General features: G+C 39.8%; 1 protein-coding gene across 6 annotated transcripts; it reads left to right on the top strand.

The window, feature by feature from the left end:
- The first annotated feature begins 4 nt into the window (after positions 1-4).
- Positions 5-26,979, top strand: arhgef18a (rho/rac guanine nucleotide exchange factor (GEF) 18a). 6 transcript variants are annotated; one of them, XM_074651783.1, is made up of 23 exons: positions 6-167; positions 5,893-5,947; positions 6,447-6,503; positions 7,027-7,087; positions 8,196-8,327; positions 8,660-8,754; positions 10,326-10,466; positions 10,886-11,136; positions 14,722-14,847; positions 15,166-15,283; positions 16,167-16,418; positions 17,651-17,727; positions 18,871-19,058; positions 19,388-19,443; positions 19,656-19,835; positions 20,108-20,251; positions 21,115-21,215; positions 21,306-21,368; positions 22,263-22,310; positions 22,472-22,942; positions 23,121-23,454; positions 24,471-24,575; positions 25,878-26,979. In XM_074651783.1, the coding sequence occupies exons 5-23, from the start codon at positions 8,260-8,262 to the stop codon at positions 26,090-26,092; spliced, it is 3,033 nt and encodes a 1,010-aa protein (XP_074507884.1). In that variant the 5' UTR covers positions 6-167; positions 5,893-5,947; positions 6,447-6,503; positions 7,027-7,087; positions 8,196-8,259; the 3' UTR covers positions 26,093-26,979. The 6 variants fall into 6 exon arrangements, with proteins under 6 accessions (XP_074507881.1, XP_074507884.1, XP_074507882.1 ...); XM_074651781.1 differs by having other exon boundaries at positions 8,180-8,327; XM_074651780.1 differs by lacking the exon at positions 7,027-7,087 and having other exon boundaries at positions 5-167; positions 8,180-8,327.
- Positions 26,980-27,658: the final 679 nt, after the last annotated feature.

Here is a 27,658-nt window from a genome sequence, read left to right as displayed (position 1 = left end):
CTCCTCCAGACAGCACTGCGTCTGTGTGCACTTGTTCCTCCTCAGGCATCCTCTCCGCCTCTCTAGTGGAGTTGAGAGATAGTTATTCCCTCGGTTCCGCTCTCGTCTTCACCTGGGAATAACAAACAGAAAGTCGGCGCACAGCTGCTGCTTGATTTCCACCCCGGGTAAGAGGAGACGTGTTGTGTTGTGTCATTGTTCGTGTTAGTAGTTAAATTAACGGTTGATAAACGGCCGTTGGGTATAATGTTAAACACGGTAACGTTAACATACAAAGCTTGATGTTGACGTTAACTTGATAACTTTATAAAACATGAAAACACGAGTTGTTTCCAAAGCGGTGACCTCTTATTTAAAACTTGTTTTCCTTCTTTAAAGTTAATTTGTGGTCAATGTCGAGCCGTTAGACGTTGCTGTTGTCGGTTAAAGTCGGTTAACGTGAGCGTTCTATCTCCGTTGCTAACCAGTAGCAGCCGTTGGGACCGTTGGGATACATGTAGCTAATGCTAACGCTAGGTAGCTGTAATCAGTAGCCACCTGCTGCCTCTCCTGTCTCCTCTCGTGACTTCACACCTGTTTGTTTTTATCTCTTTCAGTTTCTGTTATTCGACACTTTCATTTCAGTGTTTTAATGTTATGAATCCAGGTGGGTGACTCTCACCTTCCTCACACTAACATTCTTCCTGATAACACTAAACCCTGATGCTAATGTCGTCAATCATACTCTCTCTTTTCTATAATTAACTGCTGCCAAACTCCCCAGATGAGAGATTAATGTGTTTTTTTACTACATGTTTTGAGGGATCCATTACAAGTCCTGGTAGTTTTTCCATTTGGTGTGTCAGGTGGTAATATGTCACCATAAATAGAGCGTTATGATATAACTAATCATTGAGACTTGAGAGGGTTTGAAGTGTGAGCACTGGCAGTAGTCGAGATGTCAGGTAGGAGTGTAATCACTGTTACACAATAGCTGCACTTCACTGGTTGCCTGGCAAATTTAGAATTGATTTTATTATTAACTTATAAAGCTCTGCATGGTTTGGCACCAAGCTACATCACTGAGCTTCTTACACCCTATGTGCCACCTTGTAACCTGAGGTCCTCTGACTTGGCTCTACTGGCTGTACCATGCAGGTCTAGGCTGGTGACTAATGGTGACAGGGCCTTTTACATCAATGCCCCCTAGACTGGAACAGCCTACCTCAGGACCTCAGGTTATCTAGCTCTACTACCAATTTTAAATCTCTTTTAAAAAAAACATTTTTATAAAAAAGGCTTTTTTAACTCTGTAAGGCAACAGCTTGGTGCACCTTTTCCCTACACCTTATATTGTTCTCTTTTGGCGTATGTGTAGTAACTTATTGTTTTGATACCACTGGTTTTAGTTTTCTCATTATTTGGTCTTTGTTTTGTTCTTTTATTGTTTTTATTTTGTCTGTATTTCATTGTATCTGTGTAAGCACTTTGACACTATGTTTAGAAAGGTGCTATACAAATAAAGAATATTATTATTATTATTATTATTATTATTACTAAAGGCAGATTAGCTTTTATGTAAGGAATAAGAAATGAAAGCAGTGAAACTATATCTGTGATTGCTGAAGTTAAACTGATTTTATTACATACTGTCCCAAAAAAATGACTAATTGACTGGAAGTAAATGGCATATTCTAAAAGCGTTACTATAAAGCCTAATATGTCTGCATCTACACCACCAGAACTATGTGAGTATTGGTTAAAAAACAAATCAAACCCTACTGTTGTGCTTTATAAGAGCCACGGGCAACTGTATTTAGCAGTTGACAGTTAAAGGAATGAATATTGCACAATAATTTATTCAGTGAGCACTACATTATAGCTTGTAATGAATGTAGTGCATGGCAGGACCTCTAAATGGGATATATACAGTGATGATGTTGAAGTATTCCAAACTTTGAATCTCTCTGCTAACCATAGGACTCAATCTGGGATGCTGACCCCCTAAGCATGTTAACCGCTGTTCTAAAATGTGATGTAATAGAGTGCTCCAGGGATGATGTATTTTTGTAGGCCAACCAGAAAGTTAGCATCGCCCTGGGTTCCCTCGACAAAACTACACCACGGTTGCATGAGCGCGAGTATACACAAAGAGGCTGTAAAGGCGGACGAGTTGGCGTGATGACATTTATTCATTCATTATCCGAAACCGCTTATTCTATTCAGGGTCGCGAGGGGGCTCGAGCAGATCCCAGCTGACATTGGGCGAAGGCAGGGTCTGGACAAGTCGCCAAACTATGACAGGGCTGACGCGTAGAGACAGACAACCATTCACGCTCACATTCACACCGACGGGCAATTTAGATTCAACAGTTAAACTAACCTGCATGTCTTTGAACTGCGGGAGGAAGCCGGAGAACCCGGAGAACCCGGAGAAAACCCACGCTAACACAGGGAGAACATGCAAACTCCACACAGAAGGGCCCCAAGCCGGGTGTGAACCTGCAGACAGTGCTAACCACTGCACCACCGTGCAGCCGTGATGACGTTTAATGGTCTCATTTAATCACTTGTTAGCAACCGCCTATTTAAAGACACATAAATGCTTAAAAATTCATTGGTGGGGTATTTACTGTCATATTTGATATCGTAGAACAAAACGTTAAAATCTTTTAAGCTTGTGTTAACCACAGACCTTATTTCAGGCATCGATCCAAAAACCCATCGACTTCCAGGCAAGGGAACCGGAAGTGCTAAAATGCACTCGTTTCCTGGTTTTAGGACTCATTCCTGTTGCGCTCTATACATCATATGTATATTAAATTACTTTTGAGTAACCAGTATGTCACACCGATACCATACCAGGGGTTTTGCATATTGTTGCCCATTTACCCCTAAGTCACATACTTTAGAGCAACGCTAACCATTCTGCAAACCATGCTGTTGTATTTTAGAAACTTAGAGTATTTTTACTGTTCATTGCAGCCATTGGTTTCCATTATTTTCCATACGATATGTCAGCAAACTCTTCAGACGTTCTTGAGTAGGGGTGTAAGAAAATATAAAAAATATTGTGTATCGCGATATTATGTTTTGTGATACTGTATCGATTCTCAAAATCACTGCATCGTTTTTTTAATTGATAGTTTACGTGCAAAGATTAACTCGGTCAATACTTTATTTAATTTGCAAAGAGATGTGCCCTCTCAAAGTAGTGCTATGATGTTGGATGTTACAGCGACTGTGATAAATGCAAATGCAGATCCCACTGTTTCTTTATACTGTGACAGTTTTCCTCAAATTAGAATTAAAAAATGCTCGCTTGCACTTCAGCTCATGAACTTTGTCCTTACCCGCCGCCATTTTCTTCCGAGTCCCTGATCGATACTGCATGTGCAACTCTCAACAGAGATGAGAAGGAAGCAAGATGACTCAATCCTTAGCTACTTCCATCATCAGCTCTAGAAAAAACAATGTGAGTGAGCTGCTAGATTTAATAGCCCGAAATGGCATTTTATTTGCCACCAGGCACTTCTTATTGTTGAGCCCTGAGTTCGTTGTATAGCGTACATTTGAAAATGCTCATCAAAAATGGACAGCAAACATGAGCTCAAAGAAAGAAAGCTAAGAGTTTGTAAGTGACCTCCCAGGGTCCTGAATGAGGGGTAGAGGCCCTGATGCTGATCAATCATTAAAGAGACTACATTTTCTTGCCAGTCTCATATCATATGTTTACAGTTAGGAAGTGCTGTAGGTTACTCGGGGCTCACACTGCTTTGCATACACAACTGCGTCACTCATTGGTAAGGGTAAGATTCACCTGTTCAGGCTGACAGAAACACATTGGCATGCGTTTACAGCACACCACACTAAAGATAGAAACACCGACAGTGTCTAGAAGTTAATGAGTAAACTGTGTGTCAAGGCTGGTGGATGTGCGAGCCAGACCTGTTGCTTTGAGGGAGAATTTCACAGTCGTGTTTCCGTTTTTGACAAATTATACTTCTGCGATGATGTGAAACAAATACAGCCTCCAGGATTTATTAGGAACAAGAGCAACACGGATCACTGGTTTCTTTGTATCCGTCAGTGGGTACAGTTTCACGGCTGTTAACCGTCGATTGCCTGGTTTCACTCATCTCGTCATGACAGATCACCAGCAACTCTCACTTGTTTTAATAATCTTGGTTTTGTGGTGTTGAAGTGATTATGCCTCATGTGTTTCTAAGTGAAACTACTTTCCACAAACACTGCATTTAGCAGTGTTTTTCCTCCTGGCTCTCTCTCTCTCCGTCCTCTGCAGGATACTTGGCAGACTTGCTGGGCTTGTTTTGTCTCTTGCAGGGAATGACCTGTATTTCATGCTGCTCTGTTCCCTTTCCGCCCAGTGCGGGTGAATCATTTGAGGTGTGGCTGTCACTCACAACAAGGGGCAGAACCATGCAACCATAATATGGCTAATAACATACCATGATGCTTAGAGACAAGTCTTTTAAAGAAAGTAATGTGATACAAGTGCCTGGGGAAAAGTTCTGAAGCAAGTGGTGTTATGAAGTTTTTTCGCATGCTGAGGATGTTTGTAGAGCTTTAATGTAGAGCCCCAACGATTAGTCGACGAATTGATTAGTGGATCGACAGAAAAATAATCAACTATTTTGATAATCGATTAATCCTGTAAGTGATTTTTAATGCAAATATGGAGATTTCCTGCTTTTCTCTGTTATATATCATATTAAACTGATTATCATTGGGTGTTGCACTGACAAAACAAGACATTTAAAGACATCACCTTGAACTTTGAAAAACTGGGATGGACATTTTATGACATTTTATAGAGCAAACAATTAATCGAATAATCTAGAATCTTATCTGCAGATTAATCAATAATGAAAGTAATTGTTTGTTGCAGCCCTACTTAAATGTAGCATATGGTACTCATAATTGTAAACAATCATGTATAGAAAATACTCTTAATATGACCGGTTAAACCTGTAGTAGGCAGAATGTTTTTGGCATCATTGGGCAAAACTTACATAATAACCTTTCAGCATATTGTAATTCAAGTGTTCTGAGAGATATCTAGACTTTTGCTCCTCCTTATGGCTCTGTTTTCAGGCTTTAGAAAATCTAGCCCGTGACGGGAGACTTTGGCCAATCAAAGGTCATTTCAGAGAGAGAGCCTTCCTATTGGCTGTTCATTCAATGGAGGCAGCTGTCAATCACTCGCAAACTCCGATCAAATATGAATTAATATTCTGTTACTGTAATGCCTATTTCTCCCCTCAAATGTTTTCAGAAACATCTTGTAGTGTACTGTTTAGCTGTGAAATGAGCTATGAGCTCCGGCTGGTGGGCGGTGCTTGGTATTTCCTCAACTGATCTCAACATGGCTGCTGGGTCACAAACTTTCTTGACAGCCGACTCAGAGACATCGGGCTCCAGCTCGGCTCTGATTGGTTGTTTTCCTCCGGTCTGTAAAATCTTGCAGATGCCATTAGGAGCACCGGAGGACACGGAGGCACATGTTTGTTTGTTTTCAGATTACCTGTCTCATGCACTACTGTCAGGATATAGTGACCGTTTTATAAAAATAACTTCTTTTTTTTTTAATCATATTTGCTCCATTTCTACCCACTGCAGCTTAAAGACTGCATTACAATAACATCTTTGAAATCAATCTACTTCTGCTGAGTGAAATAATGCTTTCACTTGCATGACAATGGTACCTACATTTTGTAGTTGCTGTCTTTTTCTCAGAGCCCATATCGCCCATATCAAGTGAATGGATCAAAAACAATGGCATCATTTCTTAAATGACGCCCACCTCTATCAGCATGAATGTGAGGTGTTATAAGCCTTCCTAAGCAGCGTGCTGCAAACACTGATATTGTGCTATCTGCTCTCGTTCTGCAGGACGTGTCGGTGTGTGTCAAACAGGTGAGCCAGAGGCTAGCAGCAGAGCTCCCAAGTGAGTTTGTGTCGCAGCTCCTTTAGTCAAACAGTGATGTGTATGTTTTAGGTGTGTCTGACTTTGAACAACTGCTGCTTCGATACAATGCAGTTTGCACTGTAGCTGGAAAAAAGTCAACTTTTTTTTTTTAGCAATTGTGGCCGTATTTTATGCATTGTTCAAGTTTATTTGTTCTGTATGATTTATGTTACCACCCACATCATAGAGCTGTTTTCCTTATTCTGTCTGATTTGCCACAAGTGATGCAACTGCTGCCTTCGATTCAGGTGGAGGGGCCTCTGTACACGACAGCTGATCAGCCTCATTGACCCTCAAGGGTCCATTAGCATGTGCACACATACAGCCAGCAGGGTCACTAAAACCAGGACAGTCACTGCTTTCCAAATACAATCAGACTGACTGAAGAGCGTTCAATGAGTCTTTTTTCAGCATTTTCCTCTCTCGTTTTTATCCACTGGTTTAACTGGATTTTCTTCCCTTTATGTTTTTTTTCCAGTGTCACGAGGAAACTGTGGAGCACTGAACACAATAAACAGAAGTATATATAAACAAGGTGAGTCATTCTTGGTTGCAGACATAGAGATGATTGGCATTTAAAGGCAATCGAGAACAGAAATCACTTTAATCTCAAAGTTGACTTTAATTTCAAAGCTGGATTTGACAGGATGTGTCAGTCAGAGGATTATTATGTCGTCTGTTAACCTTCTCACACCCCATTCTGCAGAGATGTGCATGACAGAGATGTGCATGACAGAGTCGAGAGGGAAATGCTGTGTAGATTAAGCTTGTTGACATGCATATCGTGTCATGTTAAAGTAGGAAGTGTTGATCCATGCATGTACACACCGCTACTGTCCCTGTGTCACTGTAATACATCATGTCATTTTTAGTACAGTTCAGTGGCTCTCTGGCACAATTTTTTTGTTGTGTCTTTGTCTGAGAGCTGCATCTGTGCTGTCGCAGTTTGCCAAACCAGTTCCCTCTCCACAGGGCTAGATTAGTTTAGCAGCAGCCTGTTGTTTGGATTCAGCACCATGAAATACTCTCCCTACTTACAGTGCTTTTTTCTTTTGAAGATAACCTGTCTGTTTGAGGGCTCATGAGTCAGCAAAGTGCTTTCAGAAACACATAATAAAGGTATGTTGATTTATATTTCCTGTTGAGTAACAAACTCTTTATCCGTGAAATCTTCATTGCTTTTAATGTGGCGCCAGGCGATTTAATTGACTTTTTATTATGGTATTGTGGTTATGTAATCATATTGTGTTAATCTTGCACAAAGCTCTTTCAAAATTGATTCAATGAAAATTGTAATCAAACATGAACAAAACTAGTTATTTTTGGTTATGTTTTACACATTAAAATAGTCTTATCTGATGTGTTGCTATTACTTTGAAAATTTGATGTGTGATTTTACATACATACAATTTGTGTTGCAGTATCAGGAATATTCTTAATACTGTGATTTTCAATGTAATGTGATGATCAAAAACAGCTGCCTGCTCTGAAAGGGAAGAATGTCTGTTTTCAGATTAGGTTTGTTTGGTTTTAATTATTTTTGTTTTTATGATGTGAACTGGACACACTTGGAAAAACACACTGAGGAACAAGAGTCCTCTTTTATGAGTGATATTTTGTGAATGTTATGTTATAATTAGGACTGCAACTAACGACCATTTTCATTATCGATTAATCTGTATTATTTTCTCGATAAATCTATACGTTTTTTGGTCTATAAAATATCAGAAACTGGTGAAAAAATGTTGATCAGTGTTTTCTAAAGCCCAAGATCATGTCCACAAATGTCTTGTTTACTGTCACAGAGGAATAAAGAAACCAGAAAATATTCACATGTGAATCAGAGAATTTTGAATATTTTTTTCTTAAAAAATTACACAAACCGATTTATTGATTATCAAAATAGTTGCCGATCAATTCAATAGTTGTCAACTAATCAATTAACCGTTGCAGCCTCTAGTTAAAATGTAATAAAAATGTTAAGAGGCATAGTAATGAGGACAACTTTGCTGCACATTTGCCGTCATGGTGACTTGACATTTTTAGACAAATGCCAGTCTTTATTCATCCACGTAGAGTGAAAAGACAAAGGAAAACACCTGCTTGTAACACGTCATTTAAATGTCATTCCTCTGCACTTGTCCTCTCTTCTATTCCAAACTTACTTTTAGTCTCTCACACAGTATTTATCTTTCTGCTCCTGTTCCTCAGTCTATTTCTCACTCAGCTCTGGGGAGAGTGCTTCTCCCCCAGCCTCCCATGGCCTCCCTGCCTGCTTCCTCCATCCAGGCATGACCGTCACCCCTAAAAAACACATTGCTCAGCCTGGTTCCTCCTTTTTCAACGACACAAGTCCCAGGTTGGTGATTTTAAGAACTCATTGCCATCATCTACATTTATGTCTGTGCCACATTCACAGCAACAACCGACAGCGTCTTGATTTAGCTGATTATAAACGACAAAGCTTGTATTTCAGTTGCTGACTCTTGACTGTTAAACAGAGTCGCATGTTTTTCCAGGTTCATTATCATGTGATGTCTGTCGTTGTTGTTACTGGCATGTCTCCTTTTGACATCAAGGTTGTGTTACACTTCAAATAGATAAGATCACTTTGCAAACGTCAGTGTGTGCGTGTTTGTGCGCTGACATCACTTTTACCTGTTGAGCTTCATCTCGTCACATACCAACTAGAACCAGTCCCGTGCAGATGGATGAGGTTGAAGGCCTGCGGTTGAAGCTCACCCCTGATGACTCGGTGTCGCTGGCTGAGCCCATCAACCTAGAAGGTCAGTGGGTCACTGTCAGCAGGATGAGAAGCTGCTGAAAGATCCCTGCACCTTTTGTTACAACAAAACACAAACTGGGACATTACACAAAAAAGTATATTCATTCAGTATCCCAAATTTACAAACCACTATTTTTAAGAATACATAGTTCCTGTGTATATTTTTGATCTGGGATTTGACAAATGTCATCTTGCCACTCATACGATTTTGTCGACTAATTGATTGAAATGACTAGTCGGCTAAACTAATCTATTCATGTTGTGTTCACACTACAAGCGAGTAGGCTCCAAGTCATTTTCAATGGAAGCCGGTGATATGAACTTACAAATTGACACTTGACACGCATGATGTGCTACAAATAAAGTTGTCTCAACTTTTTTCAGCGCTCCAATGACGCGGTGAAACATCAACCAATGATGTTTTTGTTTCACTCTGTTCCGTTCCGTCTAGGGAAGCGCGATCCAACTTTTTCAGTCCCAATACCGATAGCAATACCTGGGTTTTGGGTATCAGCTGATACCGAGTACCGATCCGATACCAGTGTTTAATTAATAAGCTGTATGCCTCACTGTGTGGAAGTGACTGGGATCATTCTGTTATGTGTAAGGCAACATCAGGCTTGACATTGCTTTCCTAACTTTGTAAAACAAAATGTGACAAATAAATCCCCGGATATAAATGTTTTAAATTGTTATTTACTAGTGAAATAATAAATTATACACCAGTAACTTGGTAAAACATCTTCAAAATTAACAGGAATTACAATTCAGGTGTAAACCTTTTTTTAATGCAGCAACAAATTGGTCAAAACTGAAACAGGAATTCAAATTATAATATATAATGTGTATAGTATATAAACATAAAATTAAATTGAATAGACCCCATTGTCTCCGATATCTGATCCAGCTATTTGAGTCAGTACCTGCCCGATATCCGATCCGGTATCGGTGCATCCCTAGTTCCGTCTACAAAAATGCCGTTAGCCAGTTCCCGGTGCTATCTAATGGCATAACACTGTCAACAAGTGCTTGAGCAACACTTCAACAGTGACTCTGTGTCAAGGTAGCTGGCCATGCTTGGCTGTTTTGTTGCTTTTGTCGCTCATAGTGTGAACATAGCTTAAGAGAGAGGGCAGCCCTAAAAATAAGAATGACTGATTATGAAATAGTAACCATTGTTATTGAAAATATTAAAGATAGATAAAATTCTGTAGCACAACGATATAAATAATCAGTGCTGTTTATTTCATCATATTTGTCAGTAATGGACAGAGAGAGAGATCAATGTGTAATGCTGCAGTGGCATTATTGTATAACCACAAAATCCACAGTGAGAAGCAGCTACAATAGTTTTTTTGTTGACTTGAACCTCCCCTTATCTTTTTAAATAATGAATTGGTGTGACATGACTAAAACCTGGCGCCGTAAAGACCATTTTTGCCACAAAAATGATTAAAAATAACCTGTACATGACCAGTAATGAATCACTGAGATACATACTCGTATGACCACAAAGCACGAGCCTTGTTTGGGTGATACATGTCCTAGTGTGACTTTCTATGTGTCATCCAGATTCCCATTATGCTGTGCTGCGAGGCGAGTTGGAATCCGACCACCAGAACCTGGAGGCGGAGTCGTGGAGCGTGGCGGTGGACCAGAACTATCTGAAGGCCCTGAACAAAGAGGCTGTTAAGAGACAGGACGTCATATATGGTAACCAGCTCAGTCTTTAAATAGATATCTTATCATATAAAGTGTGTGTATATGCAGACTGAACTTTCTCATGTCAATCACCCGTTGAAGAAATAAATCTTTGATCAAAGGTGACAGAGTACATAGTTATTTAAGCAGAGATGACAGTGCCTATAATTATGTTGCTGATGGATGCTATCTTGAACTCAGAGGACCTTTTTGATTGTAAACACTTCTGCTATGATAATGAGTATAATGACACCACCAATTGTGTTGTTCCCCTACATTTTTCCAGTTCTAACATGGTGTACTACTTTTATTTACTTGCATGACTTTGTTTGACTTCGGTGTTGAGCAAGGAATAAACTATTATTGTCATTGTAGCCCACATAAACTTTCCTGTTCATTTCAACCTGGACGTATTCTTTATCATATCCTAGAGTTGATCCAGACGGAGATGAACCATGTACGCACCTTAAAGATCCTCCTCCGCGTCTATGTGCACGAATTGAGGCAGTCTCTGCTGATAGAGGAGGCTCGGCTGGAGCGTCTCTTCCCCGGGGTGGAAACCATGCTCACCCTCCACCAGCACTTCCTGAACTGCCTCAAAGTGCGCCAAAACCAAAGTCAGGAGGAAGGAAGCCCAAACAACTACCAGATCACACAGCTGGGGGATATTCTCATCTCTCAGGTAGGGTAGAATCATCTAAAGCCACAGCAGGCTTTCGTGTCAATCAATCAAACTGATCTTCTTAAATCGATGGGTTGCAACTAGGGCTGTCAAAGTTAACGCAAATTCAGTGAGGGTTTCTGGACAATATTTGTCATTGTTCTGTGTTATTAATTGATCTCAAGTAATAAATATATACATACATTTGCATAAAGCAAGCATATTTTCCCACTCCCATGTTGATAAGAGTATTAAATACTTGACAAATCTCCCTTTAAGGTACATTTTGAACAGATAAAAAAATGTGCGATTCCTTTGTGATTAATCATGATTAACTATAGACAATCATGCGATTAATCAGGATTAAATATTTTAATTGATTGACAGCCCTAGTTGCAACAGAGAGGTGCTCTTTAATTGAAAAGGATTGTTTGTTTTGGGGGGAATTTTCTCCAAAGTTGAAGAGTGCAAGTTTAAAGAAATATTTCCTCCTTGTTAAAATGAAAATGTCATTATTTACTCACCTGCAAAGTTTGTATGTCAACATAACACACAGAGTTAGAGGTGCTTTTCCATGCAGGTCCTCTCCAAAACAACAGTGGGAAGCTGTTCTATAGAGTTCAGAAAGGTTCAAACGGATCATGAATTTACTATAAACAGATTGCTCAACATTATCCAAATGTTCCTAAAGACAAAGGATTGTGTTATTCCCAAATGCACTGCATTGCCTGCATTTTATTTATTGCACATTTCAACTAAATGCTATGTTTACATTCTATACAGAGGTGTACAACAAACAGTCTGCCTTGGAGCATTGGTAGTTATCTTAACCAGCAACTCAGCTGTAAAAAAGTGGGATTAAGTGTCAACATTTTCACATTTGCATTTTGAAAATAAGATTCACATAAGTTTTTTCTACCATTAGGGCTGGGCTATATGGCCAAAATCTCAGTATAGGTAATTTCATATTTTGATAACGATACATATCATGATATAGCATGTTTTCTGGTAATTCAATCCATAAATAGTCTTTATGCAATAACCACACATAAAGCGTATTTTTGTATACTCCTGTGTGAATTAAATATTTGACAAAAGAAAAGTATGGAGTATTTTCCCATTTGATTTAGAACTAAAATGAACATAACAGTTTTAGTGACATTATAGAGAAAAAATTAATAAATATTTCCTGCTATACACTATATTTACATGCATGCACACAAATACAGTGTAATTAATAGTTTAACTGAGTTTGATACGTTTTTCTGAGATATTTTAGTTTGTGCTTATTACCAATTTAGATGACGTAATTGTGATATGATTTCATCACAATGCGATTCCATTAAAAGACGATGAATTATCATGTAAAGGATAATGTACAGCGAGCCGGTCATTGACCTGCTAGCTGTTCATTATCCCCCTTATTACACAGCTTCTTACTTAAGAAATCAATATTTTGACACAAAAACGGTCCTCCAGAGTCCGACATCAGAGCTGCGCCCATAACAACGGTCTGTTATACAGAAATTACAGACCGCAGAACGCCGTGATTGACCAATTAAAATTGAATATTCAACACAGCTGTGTAATAAATTTAATTATCGCCCAGCCCTAATTGTTCCCAGGTGCCTGTTGTCATTACAGCCCAACATGCAGCACTGATATACAAAAACAGGTTTGAGGTTTGCTTCACTAATTATCTAATATTTAGGATATATTCAGTTATAAATAATTATGTTTATTAGAGCCTCTCTCCACCCTTGTCACTCACTCTGTGTGCAGGTGTCAATAGGAATGGCTGGTATGTCTGAAACGCACTGTAAGGGACTACAGATGGGTGTGTTTGTTTCATAAACTCAGGAACTATATCTGCGTCACATTCCTGGAGAAGCAGTTTTACTTCTGTGGTCAATCATTTTCTTAATTGAGTAATCAGAGTAACCAATAGAATCACAGATACACCAGAGCTTTCTGTTCTGAATTAAACCCTTTTGTAGCACTGCCAGTGAAAAGAGGATTAAATTTGATGTTTTCTGGCGTCAGTTGTGTCAGATGACTTCCATTGTTGCAACCTGTGAAATGATTATTTTAACTGCAGGGGGCTGTAAAAGCTAAGCTGCGTTTTTTAGGTTGGTTAAAGGTATAATATGTAACAGTTGTTAGTTGCTGTTTGTAAACACAACACATTCAAAGTTGGCCACAGCTGAACAAGCCGAGAGAGAGAGCAGCAATGGTAGAGTGAGCTGTAGAGTGACCGCAGAGAGAGAGAGAGAGCGCCCTTAGTGAAAACAAAGCAGCGAATCAGTGATATAAAAACGTAAAACTTTCTGATTGTTTCCCGGCGGTTAGTTCTGAAGCACAAATAAACACACAACTAGCTCTGCACAACTCTACATAATCCTGCGGGAAGGTGCTGAGTTGCCGGATTTTTAATGAATGCAGACTTCCTGTCTGCTGGCTGTGGCTCAGTGCTGCTCTGTCAAACTACAGACACACACCGATCATAGCTGCACTCACAGCACAGAGAGGAGCAGGGGGATCACTGGAACACATGCACACAACACAACCCGTTATCATCATTGAAATACGGCTGCTTTGTATGTGAAGACTTGTGCCTCAGTATCAGAAGCCGAGGGGCCTGACACAGCGGTGGCATTTGACCACCTGAACGGGCTGCACACCCTGTGCGCTGTTATTGGCTGGGGTTACACCGCCAAGTGGGGCTCAAAGGCTGTTTGCAGACATCCAGCAGCGTCCCGAGTAAAGCAAAATAAGGTGAAAAGAGAAAATGCAGGCAGAGAGCTGCAGGGTCTCTGCAGAAACAGACACCAAACACTTCTAGTGGGGCATAAGTGATGATTGAGAGGGATTATTTTTGTATCGGTCTATACATTGTTTTTTAGTTAATCCTTGCATATTATACCTTTTTTAATATTTGGGTTGAGCTGTAAGGACAAATATACTGTAAATATGATCCTAAGAAGATCCTACAGTATTTATATCTATACATGTGTTAACATAATGTGTGCAAATTCACATGTCAATAATACATTTCATGTAACTACAGTGAAATAATGATGATTTGTATCAGATGTACTTTTTTGAGAAGTTTTATTAATGACAGTAGTTTTAAATACTGCAAGGCATTATGATAAAAATGCATATAAAGAACTCCTCAGGATAAGCCACTGTCCTATTTCACAACATAAACTCTCCCAAAAAGCAGTAATTTTATCATATTTCTTGGCTATGATACCTTGATTCTGTCTGAATGACATCGCCGGTGTGTGTGTGTGACACAAGTGTCTAAAGCCGGAGATATATTTGCTTTTTCTGAGGATGCACACAACCAAATCTCTTAACGGACACAGGATACGCGAGGCAGCATCATGCGCACGTGAACGGGTAGTTAACAGAAAGTATATCTCCAGCCGAATGCTACTTCGTTCCTCTCATTCCTCCATTATTCCCTCTTATCAAATAAACTAAATCTTGATATTTTGACATTTTCTGTCATACGTTGGCAGTAACTTCAATGCAATGTTGTTACTACTAAAGCGTATCCTGTTAAGAAATATAAATGCAATGTTTTTTTCCATGTGTTAGTTTTCAGGTGAACTGGGAGAAGGAATGATGGAGTGTTACAGTGTTTTCTGCGGTCATCACAATGAAACCATCAGTTTCTACAAAGAGCAGCTGCAGAACAACAAGAAGCTGCAGATCCTCAATAGGGTGAGCACTCTTCTCTCATTGGTCAACTTATGTACATGGATGTGACTTTCTTTAAGACACAGTGAGGTCTGTGGTTGTGTGTTACAGTATAAATGCGCTGGAATTGGCAAAACAATTTAAGTGAATTAATTGCGTGCCTGGAGCATCAGTAGCAGCATCTACGAGACGGGCCTTTTCACAAACGACACATTCTACAAAGAATGATGCAGCTAACAAAAAGAAAACCGACTGTGATACTTAACGTGAGACAGTTTACTGTTGAGAGGTGGATGGCAGGAATAATGCAAGTCTTGAAAAACAAAACCTTTCTTTGAACAGAAAATAGGTCAGCTGCCCCTGGTGCGACGGTTGGGAGTCCCTGAATGTTTTCTGTTGGTGACTCAACGCATCACAAAATATCCCGTCCTGGTGGAGCGAATCATACAGAACACTGAAGGTAAAATGTCACTACTCATCACTAACATGTACCTCAACTAGTTTTTATAGGCCCAATCCCAATGTCCCCCCCCCAAGGCCTTAAACCCTGAACCCTCAGGGACTTGACTGACATCACCTGGTAAATGGTTGAGTGTGAGAGGCTCCAAGGACTTCAAATGGTAGAAATATGAATGGGACGGCACTTTGCAGCAACATTTCACGGTACCTTGACAATGCCAATTGTGGGTTTCTATGTTACGTTTTTTACTGCCTATTTGAACGTCTCCCAGGCTCTTGCCTTACGAGATGAAAGGTTACTGTCAAAAATCTATTTAGTGTTTTACTTTTTGTTAAAGTTCATCAAGCAAAATTAAAAGAAATGGTTGATGAATAAACCAGGTGTGTAATATAGCCTAATGACTGCACTACTCTGATTTCATCTGCTTATGTACCATCTTAAATCCTTAATGTTAATGTTTCTGTGTAAATTTAAATATGCCTGGCTGAACACCCATGTGTCGTCCTCCTTGATTATTTTTTATTTGTATTTTTGAATTGTGGGTAATGCCCTCAGACAAAGTCTGCAGAAATGCAAACTTGCGGAAAGTGTTCATAAAGGGCTCAAAATGTCGGTGAGAGAGCCCTCAAGGACTTGATGATTTGACAGTGGGACAGCCCTAAATCCTCACGGACTTTGTGGGAACGCGCCTCAAAGTCTGTGAGTGTGGACATTGGGATTAGGCCAAAGTTGTTATAGTCTATGGTCAGCCTTCGACAAACTGAAATACGTTTGGTGACCTTCTTTGGTACCGCAAATGCCGTCTGGAATTGTCCCATGTATAAAATGTCTTCATATCTATAGATAAAAACGAGTCAATTAATGTGTTTCCTGCCCCTTTCAGCTGACACAGACGAGTACAAGTCTCTGGTACAGGGTTTGGCGTTGATCAAAGACACCATCTCCCAGGTGAACGATCAGGTCAGTGATTACGAGAAAGCCGCTCGTCTGAGAGACATCAGCCTGCGTCTGGAACCAAAATCTCAGGGTCGGCTGAAGGACGGCCAGCTGCTCCGCAGGGAGGATCTGCTCCAGGCTAACAGGACGCTGCTGCACGAAGGCACCGTCACCTGGAAGTCCCCCGGTAGACAAAAAGGTTTGTGACATAGTGGCTTTTTGTCTGTTGACTGTTGCTCACAGGTATTTATGTAAAGTGATAGATAATCTTTTTGTCATTAATGAAAGCTGAAAATGTAGTGAGTCTGGTGATCAATGTTGTTTTCATACACTGCAAGGGGAAAACCTCTTCAATTAAATGAGTGATGCCATAATTTTTTTGTGGATTTGCCTGCCCAGGGACTGCAGATGAAATTTAGCCATATATAGCTAACTTGTCCCTGTTAAATAAACCAATTAAATAAATAAATGAAAATACCTTTTCATAGGCGAATCTGACTCTCCCCGACAACATCGCTCGTTCACAGCATTTTCTGGTTTATTAAACAGAGTTTTATATCCTTGTGCATTATAGATGATAATTAAATTACATTTATTTTAGGGCTCTCAAAGTTAACAAGATAATAACGCGTTAACCTAAATTTGATTTAACACCACTAATTTCTTAAACGCATTAACGCAATTGATCTTCTGGACAATATTTGTCATTGTTTTGTGTTAATTGATTTCCAATAATAAATATATACATACATTTGCATAAAGCAGCATATTTGCCCACTCCTATGTTGATAAGAGTATTAAATACTTGACAAATCTCCCTTTTAAGGTATATTTTGAACAGATAAAAAATGTGTGACTAATCACATCGCAATTAATCATGGACAATCATGCGATTAATCAGGATTAAATATTTTAATTGATTGACAGCCCTAATTAATTAATTTATTTATTTTGACAGACGACAGTGTAGAAATGGGAGAGAGACAGGGGGGAGTGTGACATGCAACAAAGGTCCCCAGGCTGCTATTGAACCCGGGGCGTTGCAGTTATATGACGTGTGATGTAACCACTCGGCTAACAAAGCGCTCCCACGGTGTTTTTTTATTACAGTCTAAGAAGGCGGAACAAGACATAAAGTTAATAACTCTTTTGCATATTAACCTCGACAAGGAAAAAACAACACGCATCTCCATTACCGAATTGTTTTAATATGCGGTTCAACTTTGGGGCAAATTGCTTTTGTGAAAGCCGAAAGATTCAGAGAACCAGTATAGCAGCATATTTTTATTGCATTACATTTTAGTGTCACAGATTAACAGTCACAGATCATACAAGATAAACATGTCTGTAGTTCCTCTTCCACGGCGGCTTGAGTCAAAACCTCAAGCACTTGTGTTGTTTTGATGCGGAGCAACATTTGTCTCTCTGCAGACATCCATGCTGTGTTGCTGTCAGACGTGATCCTCCTCTTACAAGAGAAAGATCAGAAGCTTGTGTTTGCTGCTGTGGTGAGTTCTGCCCATTAGTGAGTCAGTTTTGTTAAGACCGCTTGAGCAAATGATTGAAAATTGAGTCACTATCTACTGTATACTGTAACTTTTACATAAACATTTTATACTGTTTCTCTACATATTATTAGAAACATTAAAGGGATAGTTTGGGAGTTTTGAAGTGGGGTTGTATGATGTACTTCTCCATAGTCAGTGTATTACCTACAGTAGATGGCGGTTGGCACGCCCCCAGTTTGGAGAAACAGACAAAGAAAACCAGTATGTGAGCAGAGCAATGTAGTGCTGTGGACGGGGCCGGCAGCAATACATATTCTATACACCTAACAGAAAGGCTCATCTAAAAAAAATCAATATCCGTTTAAGTGTACGCTATATTTAGAATATTTTCACCGGTTTACCTTGCTGTGAGTGAGCTATAAAGTCTGTTTCCGACGGGGAACTGAAGCCGTTATCTATGCTCTCGCCAAAGCAACCAGACTCCACTGGAAAAAATGTGTTTACCTCGCAGAACATGGGGGTTGCTGATCTACCGCTGCCTCGATCGGTTAGTTAGTTTGTGTTATTGTGTGACTTTGGTGTTTTAAAAGGTTCGTTCGGATTCACCAAAGTCACACAATAGCACAAACAAACTAACTGATTGAGGCAGCGGTAGACCAGCAACCCCCGTGTTCTCCAAGGTAAAATTACAGTTTTTTTCAATGGAGTCTGGTGACTTTGGCGAGGGCATAGATGGATACAACGGCTTCAGTTTCCCGTCGGAAAGGGCTGTTTGACGGCAAGGCAAACCGGGGAAAATATTCTAAATATAGCGTACACCTAAACTGATATTGATATTTTTAGGTGGGACTTTTTTTTTGGTGGCTAAAATAAGTCTTTCTGCTTGCTTACTTTGCGTAAGTCTCAGTAACTCCTGTCTGTTTCTCTAAACTTGGGGTGTGCCGACTGTCATGTGCACTGACTATAGATAAGTGCCTCATACAACCCCACTTCATATGGCCCAAACTATCCCTCTATGTGTAAGACACAGACTTCTTTTCTTTAAGTCATTACATCAAGATTCATCATATCTTACATGGACCGATTGTGATAATTATTTGAATAAAAATAATAACACCTGCTGTATTATCGTGGCTCATGCAGGACAACAAACCAGCAGTGATCTCCCTTCAAAGGCTGATTGTTAGGGAAGTGGCTCATGAGGACAAAGCCATGTACCTTATCTGTGTATCTGCGTGCACCACTAGCATGCCAGAGTTGTACGAGATCCACACGCCCTCCAGAGAGGAACGCATCACATGGACGACGCTGATACGGGAAGCTGTGAACTGGTAAGTTGAGGACTTTTAGGAAGAGGGCAGAATGAGAAGTGCAACTCAATCTTTTGTTTTTATTACATCTCTAGCAAATAGCATTGATACCTAGTTGAGTGACTGAAATAAGAGCATCATAATTGAGTTCCGTTTTAGGGCAGTACATCCTTCAAATGGTAATCAATTATCATTATTTTTTTTAAGATTATTTATGGGTTTTTTTGCCTTTTATTTCGATAGTAATAGTTATGAAAGGGGGTGATAGAGAGGGGATGACATGCAGCTAATGGCCACGGGTCGCATTCAAAAATGAATAACTGGTCAAATGTCTGACGTGTGTGATGTAGCTATCCAGAAGAGGAGCAATACCGTGAACTGACTGCTAGACTGCAACAGTTTCAAGGTAAGACAGCCGGTGGTTCTCTTTCTTACACAAGAATGTGATTATGGGAAGAGATTTGTTGACTTTGACACACATTCAGTCAATTATCTTTTCCACCAAAGAGATGCCCCGGTGATCCCTACAGGAGGGACAGCAATATCGAATCCATTTCTTGTACTTTCTGCATTTCCACTGAATTTACTAGACAAACATGTTGTTCATTTGCTCTTTAGATATTCTAAAGATGAGGGATGAGCAGATAAAGCAAAGTCTGATGGAAAAGCAGCAGATCTTTGCTGCTCTCTACGAGACGATGACTGAGCAGGAAACCCCCCACAAAGGGCTGCTGCTCCGAGGAGACGCCACCGACCTCCAGCAGGGGGCGACACTTCTGAAAGGAGCCATCGATGAGGGTAAGCGCTCACTTTCTACTCTCTCTTTTCAGGAGTCAGCCTCAGTCTGGTTTGTCATAGTTGGAATAATGAGGCAATATTCAGCATCAGTTATTTCTACATTGATTTGCTATGAAAACCTTGTCCTGCTATAACAGAGTCCATATTTGAATTCTGGAGATATGCACAGACGTAAAGGTGAAATATACTCTGCTCTGTTTTCCCATACATCCAAGTCGTGACTCGGAGAGCACTTAATGAGATTACGGAGTTGTTTTTTCTGTTGTCTGTAGTGGAAAACCTGCAGAACCTGCTCTTCTTAAGGATAAAAGACCCAAACCTTCTTATGGATGAGAGTAAGGCGCAGGGGGAGCAGCTCAAGAGGGCCGAGACCTTTGGAGTGGCTGATAGTAATCCTGCTACAAGCGCCATGAAAAGTAAGCTAACATAAAACTAACATGGTTGTGACATTTATCTATTTTTATGCATGTTAGAGTGTTGACAGTGAAGACGGCTACATGAGTTGCAGTAAAACATGGATAATATATTTAATGACAGGCTAAGAAAAGTATGTGTTATTTACTTATTTATTAATGTGCATATTACAGGATCTATACCAAGACATTTAGACATGCATTTTAATAGAGGTAGTCGGGGAATTTGACAAAACCTTATTTGGAACTCATCATGCATCAGGGACGTTTACATATGGGTCACTTTTGGTATATAATACTGTACTTTAATATTTGTTGTAAACATTCATTGCATTGGTTTTCCTCACAATAAGACCAATCATACTGTAAACTTCTTAAATATTCCTTCTAAGGTGAAAAACAAGCTAGTGACTGCTGCTGTCTGTACCTGCACTATAACTATTATCACCAGCAGAAACTGGGTTACTTTACTCTACGACGGCGTAATTGGGGCCAAAAAATAATAATAATAATACGGAGCCGGAGAAGGGGGTAGTATTCCGAGAAAAGAACAAGATTAAATGTACAAGAATTAAGTCAGAAACTTGTGAGGAAAAAAAATTAATTAATGAAATAAATAATAGCGTGCAAAACTGTGGAAACACCAGCCACCGTATGCATTTCTTTGCTCCTAAAGCAGTGTTATTATGGTAAAGATGGGTTCGGAGCGGTCGTGTCTAGATGGTAACCCACAAGTTGTGAAAACGTGCGAAAACAGTCGCAAGACTCGCTGCCCAACGACTGGCTGTGCTACCACGTTGTCGTACCACTCCTATTGAATATGTGAAGGTTATTGACATTGGATGTGTATGATTTCATGTTGTCAGATGGAGATGCAGCTGAGTGGCCAGGTGGCAGCGAGGGCAGTCCTACCACTAGTGACCCTCAGCTCCAGGAAAGTCACAGTTCTGAGAACGTGGAACAGTCTGTGAGTGAGATACAAGTACCGGATCTAAGCTTAACTTCCTTGGTGATAAAACATAAAGTATTTACATTTCTTGTGCTATTTTGCTTCAAGGCTGATGACGACACACAGACGCCAGACTCCAGTTTAGCCTCCAGTCATTTCCCTGAGGCAGAGGTAACCCTTCCAATTAGGGCTGTCAATTGATTGAAATATTTAATTGCATGATTGTCCGTAGTTAATCATGATTATTCGCACATTTTTGATCTAGTCAAAATGTACCTTAAAGGTAGATTTGTCAAGTATTTAATACTACATACAACATGGGAGTGGGCAAATATGCTGCTTTATGCAAATGTTTGTATTTATTATTGGAAATCAATTAACTACACAAAACAATGACAGATATTGTCCAGAAACCCTCACAGGTACTGCATTTAGCATAAAAATATGCTCAAATCATAACATGGTAAACTGCAGCCCAACAGGCAACAACAGCTGACAGTGTGTCAGTGTGCTGACTTGACTATGACTTGCCCCAAACTGCATGTATTATCATAAAGTGGGCATGTCTGTAAAGGGGAGACTCGTGGGTTCCCATAGAACCCATTTTCATTCACATATCTAGAGAAACTGAGCCCACTACAATCTAATCTTTAATGTTTTTATGTTTTCATAACTTTTTTAATTATTTCTTAATGTTCTTTTGCATTTTTTCGCAATGTTCTTGAATGTTTATGTAAAGCACTTTGAATTGCCCTGTTGTTGAAATGTGCTATACAAATAAAGCTGCCTTGCCTTGCCTTGCCTTGCCTTGCCTTGCCTTGCCTTGCCTTGCCTTGCCTTGCCTTGCCTTGCCTTGCCTTGCCTTGCCTACAATTTTCCGATTGGGTTAATGCGTTAAAGAAATTAGTGGCGTTAAAGTGCTATTATCGCGTTGACTTTGACAGCCCTACTTCCAATACTTATTTTCTTAATTATTTTCCTCTTTTGCAATCTGTATTCATTCATACAGAAATATTGATATCCGTCACTCGTTATTTTTGTGTGCATTATTATTTTTCTCTGTAGGTGTGTGACAGGGTGATACTGCTCGGGCAGAGGCTGTACAGCTTAGAAGTAAGTGTCTTTTTAATGTTTTACTTTTGGCTATATTTGTGAAGCTAAATGTGTGCTTTAAAAGAAGAATGAGATTAGTTTTCTACCACAATAATAAATTGTGTGAAATGTTAGATTTCATATGTTTCACTCATGTTTATATTCAATTCGTCAACGTGCAGGCGATCATCACCCAGCAGGACAGCCAGATTGAGCTGCAGCACGCTTTTCAGACCAAGAGCAAGCAGCCCGCCCGTCATTACAACAGCGTGCTGCTTGAGCAGGAGAAGCAGCGCAACTTGGAGAAGCAGAAGGAGGAACTCGCCAACCTGCACAAGCTAAAGGCCCAGCATCGAGACGAGCAGCAGCGCTGGGAGAAGGAGAGGGAGCGGCAGAGGATACAGATCGAGTCTCTGGAGGGCCAGCTGCAGCAGAGGGAGGAGGACTGCCGAGAATGGGAGAAGAAGCTCAATGATGAGAGGGCTGAGCTGGAGAGGCTGAAGGAAAGCTACCAGCAGGACCTGGAAAGACTGAGGGAGTCCACGAAATCAGTAGACAAAGACAAGGAGCGTCTGACTCAGGAGAGGGAGCGTCTAGAGCAGCTGCAGGAGAAAATAAAGAAGTGCATCCCAGGAAACTATGACGATTCACAAGTGAGGAATAGGATGAGAATCTGATGTTTATTAACTTTATTGTTACATTACTGTCCATCACAGGGAACATTAAAGTCTGAATAACAATAGTGGTTTGAAATCTTCTGAAACAAGATAATCAAAACTAAATTGAACCTTAACAGAGTTTAAGTTATGCATTTCCTCTTCCTCGCTCTAGTACTGGAGTCTCTCCAGTCTCTCCAGTCTCTCCAGTCTCCAGTCGTTCAGGGGAAGCATCGTGAACGGAGGTGGGACCTTCACTCCAAAATCCCGCGTCTTTCCCACCACCTCCAACTTCTCGGAAACTCCTCCAAAGGTCCCACCGCGCAGGGAGAGCATCAGCCCCATGCAGGCCAAACCCGAGCTGCCAGTCCACCTGATCAGCACCACCAACCAGGTGCACAAATCTCCGTCCATGCAGCAGCAGATCCCCACCAAGCTGGCTGCTCTGTCCAAGGGAAAGGAGAAAGGCCATAAGTCGAAGAGGTCCCACCAGAGAACGCACAGTGCAGGTCAGGACACAGGCCTGTTAGCATCATCTCCTAATGTTTCAGTACAACAGTTAAGCTGAGTTTTAAATCTTTGGGTATTTTCTTTCCCAAAAGAGTTTTTTATAAATGGTGTAATGAAGCATGCATTTACAGTACGAGAGACTTCAGAAAGAAATCAGCAGATGTTAAATATACACAGAGAGAGAAACGTTTGCGGACAGTGACCGAAACTGCCACATTTAGTTATTTGTTGGTTTGAAACATCTAGCTGCAGCTGAACTTTTAGGACACATTGTCTATCAGCAGTTGTTAGCACCACAGCTAGCAAATGATCAGCTTTCAAATTCAAATGCCTTAAAGGAACAGCATGTAACATTTAGGAGGATCTATTGGCAGAAATGGAATATAATATTAATAAGTGTTTTTTTTTTAGTGTATAATCACCTGAAAATAAGAATTGTGTTTTCGTTAGCTTAGGATGAGTCGTTTATATCTACATAGTGAACGGGTCCTCTTCACGGAGCCGGCTGCCATTTTTCTACAGTTTCTGTTGGTCTTGAGGAGCTGCAGCATTTATTTCTGTACAAACTGCAACTTCCACTCTACATTTACTTGATATTCTTAGTAGCCTTATGTTGTTGTTGTTGTTGTTATTAAGACTTTTTGAGGCTATCGCCAAGATGCTGCTACGATGGTCCTGCAAATTTGGATAGTGATTTATTCACACACACTAAGGAGATTAATTGAAAGCAGTTATTTTCAATTATTGTGTAAATAGTATTATTTTGCTGATTTTTATACCAAAATAGGCTATATATCATGATTTACTGGGAGAAATCCAAAAATTCTATGTAAAATCAGACATTCAGCACCCCCATGTAGCCCGATCAGAATGATCCTTTATGTCATTACCACATTTTTCCGCTACTGCGGCGATTTGACTGTGAGATTGGTAGTCGAAACGTTGAGTATTTGGGTGTCACCCCTATCATGGTTTCTGTACAACACTGAACCCTGTCCTGTCTTTCTACATCCAGCCTCTATAGACGTGAACCAGGTGCTGCCCATCCGAGTGACTGGGAAAGAAGGAGGCAGTCTGAGAGCCCAAAGTAACAGAAGTCCTCAAAGAATCTACCAGTCAGGTACTGACAAGTCTACTCCCTCAGTCAGTCATAAAGACATCACCCTTATACATAATCAGATTTGTTCCCATATAGGATATCAACATCACTCCCCACCCACTGTGGTGTTTGTTGTTAAAGCACTCATCTGATGGTCAAATGTCTTGAAAAAGCTTAATTAATTAAATCCCCGTTCACACATGTTTAGAGAGGTTAGTGTGACACAATTGTTCTGTTTTAATTAATTATAGTATTTTAGCTAAGAGGTGAAACAAGTGTGAAATGTGAAACCTGAAAAAAACAAACGGCAGCTGCTCAAAGATTAAAATTGCAGCAGCTATTACTTTCTATGCCTTAAGGTAGCGACATCAACATGTCTACATCTGCAGGTGTGTTCCTGTCCTCTCCTGTATGTGGTCGAGGCTTATTGAAAGAGGCTGGGACATGGTCTGGAGCTTTGGGGTATGACACATGCGCAGTGTAACTGGAGCTGCGGTCGTGTGTTGCTGTTTGCTCAATTTCGGCGAGTGCAGACCAGATTTTACTGCGCATGTGTTGTACCTCAAAGATATGACGCGTGACATCTCCTCTTTTCACCCTCCTATATGGTGCTGTAGGTTGTCATGAGTAGAACTGGTTAGAGACTGAGCAGCTCCCTCTTGTGGAGAATCTGCAACCTGCCAAACATGAGTTTGTGACTACAAGTTAGTTTTGAGGTGCTTGACAACCAAAAAACATGAAAAGGTGAAAACATTATGATTCAAATCCGAGGCAGCGCTGGACAAGTGGCCACTTCACAATGTGTTTTTGAAGAGACATATTTCTCATGGATTGAGAGAGCCGAATAGATCAAGAGTTACAAGCAAAATCCTGCACAGTCTAACTTGCAAAAGTACATTTATTTGCGATGTTTCGGTGCTAGACCTTCATCAGGCAAATGATTCGTAACAATGAGAGGCCATCTTAAATAGGGAGTGGCTGCAAGTATGCAACCAGCAATCATACATTTCATACCTCACATGCAATATGAAGGCATAAATACCAAACATCAATTTACTCCATGGCAATCACCAATATCATATATACATACATACATACATATATTGCATTAATGCGTTAAAGAAATTAGTGACGTTAAAATGGATTTGCACGTTGTCACGTTAATTTGGAAAGCCCTAGTGTATACGCTTATTTCCTATAACTCCTACTTGGATGAGAAGATCCTGCATGCAGTGCAGAGATGGGAGGGGAGATTGCAATCTTGTATTGTCAGGCTATTTACTGTAGCTCCATTATTTATTTTTTCATTCATTGTCCCTTCAGGTGCCTTCAACCCACCAGGATCTGCCTTCAACCCACCAGGATCTGCCTTCAACCCACCAGGATCTGCCTTCAACCCACCAGGATCTGCCCGCAGTGTGAAAACATCTCAGTCCTTCAGCACCTACAAGAGGAGCAGCGAGGCTCCGCCGCCAGTGCCGCCTCCTTTTCCCAAAGATGTTCTCGAAGCGAGCAAAGAGAAGGTAATATTCCTTTAATCATAAACTACGGACTGGAGTTTGGATGTCCATCATAAAGACTTATACACATGGAAATACTGATGGAGCTGTTAAAAGACATTGGACAGGACTTCATGACGTCCACGTGTGTTCAGCATGAAGAGGACACTCACTATTATGCTTTTTTATCACTATAAACCAGCTGTTTGAGTTCAGATTAGCTGAACATGAAAAAAAAAGAAAAGGAATACTGATGGACATGCTTTATAAATATATGTACATTTGTTTTAGAGGTTCAAAAAATGTAAAAAGCTCGGCCCATTTGCACATTGGGAAAGATGATATTTGAAATGAAGATGTTAGGAAACCTTTTGTTGCCAAAGACTTTGCCAAAGTTCTTTTTTTTAATCATTTTTATTTTAAATGAAAGTAGGTTGTCTTTTAACCATTAGCACTCGTGTCTTAACTCTTCAGCTTTCTTTTTAAATGAATGATGAATACGATGTCTGTTTAGATATGAGGTGCAAAGCACAAACGTTTTATTTCTAAATGAATCAGATAGAGGTGAAATTTGTACTGTGGTCCTGCTCCTCAGTGCGTCTTGTAATCAAATCATGAATTAATCGGGCATGTGGAAGAAACTACATTTTGGCTGTGAAGTTCTTGTTTGTAAATACTGTCAGCTGTTTTGTATACTTCCTGACTGGAGACAGTGACAGCGGTTGTTTCAGTTTACAACCAGACAGCTGCTGGAAGCATTGAGGAGAATGTAAGATAATTATTTCTGAGTGACATTTGCTGTTAAATAATGTTCTGGCATCATTTTAACATTTAACATTATGTTGATGATTGACCACTTGGTTCCATTTAAGATCACTTCCAAATCCCAACTAATGGGTCGTGGAATAAAAAGATGGTTGACTTGACAGTTTTGAGTTGTTTTCTTTGGTGGATTGACTTCTTACTACTTGAAGTAATGTCGAGGTGGAATGCAAAGGGAAATTATGCAGGAGTCTTTATATACATAAAATACATACAATTTAAAAACTTATACATACATTAAAAAATATATTTAAAATAAATAAAAAATAAATGCAAGAATGAATAAATCAATTTAATTAAAATAATAAATAAGAATGAAAAAATAAATAAATAATTAAACAGATTTTTTTAAATAAATAAATGCATTTAAATAAAGTAATAAATTAAAATGAAAAAAATAAATAAGAGGGAAATTTAAAAGAGTAGATGGATAGAAGTAATATTTATAAATAAATAAAGAAGCCAATTAAAAAAGAAATATAAATTTGTCACATTTTATCAATTAATTAATGCCTACATTTATTTTTATCATTACTTTTGGTTAATTTAATGGCTTATTTATTTATTGAGTCATTTTATTTATTTATTATTTTGGCAGGTTCTGTCCTCTATAAGATTCAGGTCGAACCAAAGGAGGTAAAATCTAAGCAGGACACTAATGCAATAGCATGAAGGTTTGATTTCCATCAGGGCTACCAATAATAAATGTAGGCAACAGCCCTCAACTCTGAATAGCTGAGCTGAAGCAACAAGGAGGCTCTTTGTCAGACTGCTGTTCATTTC

Source organism: Sebastes fasciatus, chromosome 11 (genome assembly GCF_043250625.1).
Source record: "Sebastes fasciatus isolate fSebFas1 chromosome 11, fSebFas1.pri, whole genome shotgun sequence".
NCBI lineage: Eukaryota > Metazoa > Chordata > Actinopteri > Perciformes > Sebastidae > Sebastes > Sebastes fasciatus.
The sequence above is the reverse complement of the archived record's forward strand: the minus strand, read 5'-3'. Positions and strand labels throughout refer to the sequence as shown.

What these genes read in the sequence shown, in the direction of transcription:
- arhgef18a (XM_074651780.1), top strand. An exon ending in TGAGCCCATCAACCTAGAAG is followed by an intron (nt 8,755 to 10,325) that starts GTCAGTGGGTCA and finishes TGTGTCATCCAG; the next exon opens with ATTCCCATTATGCTGTGCTG. An exon ending in TGCTACAAGCGCCATGAAAA is followed by an intron (nt 20,252 to 21,114) that starts GTAAGCTAACAT and finishes TCATGTTGTCAG; the next exon opens with ATGGAGATGCAGCTGAGTGG.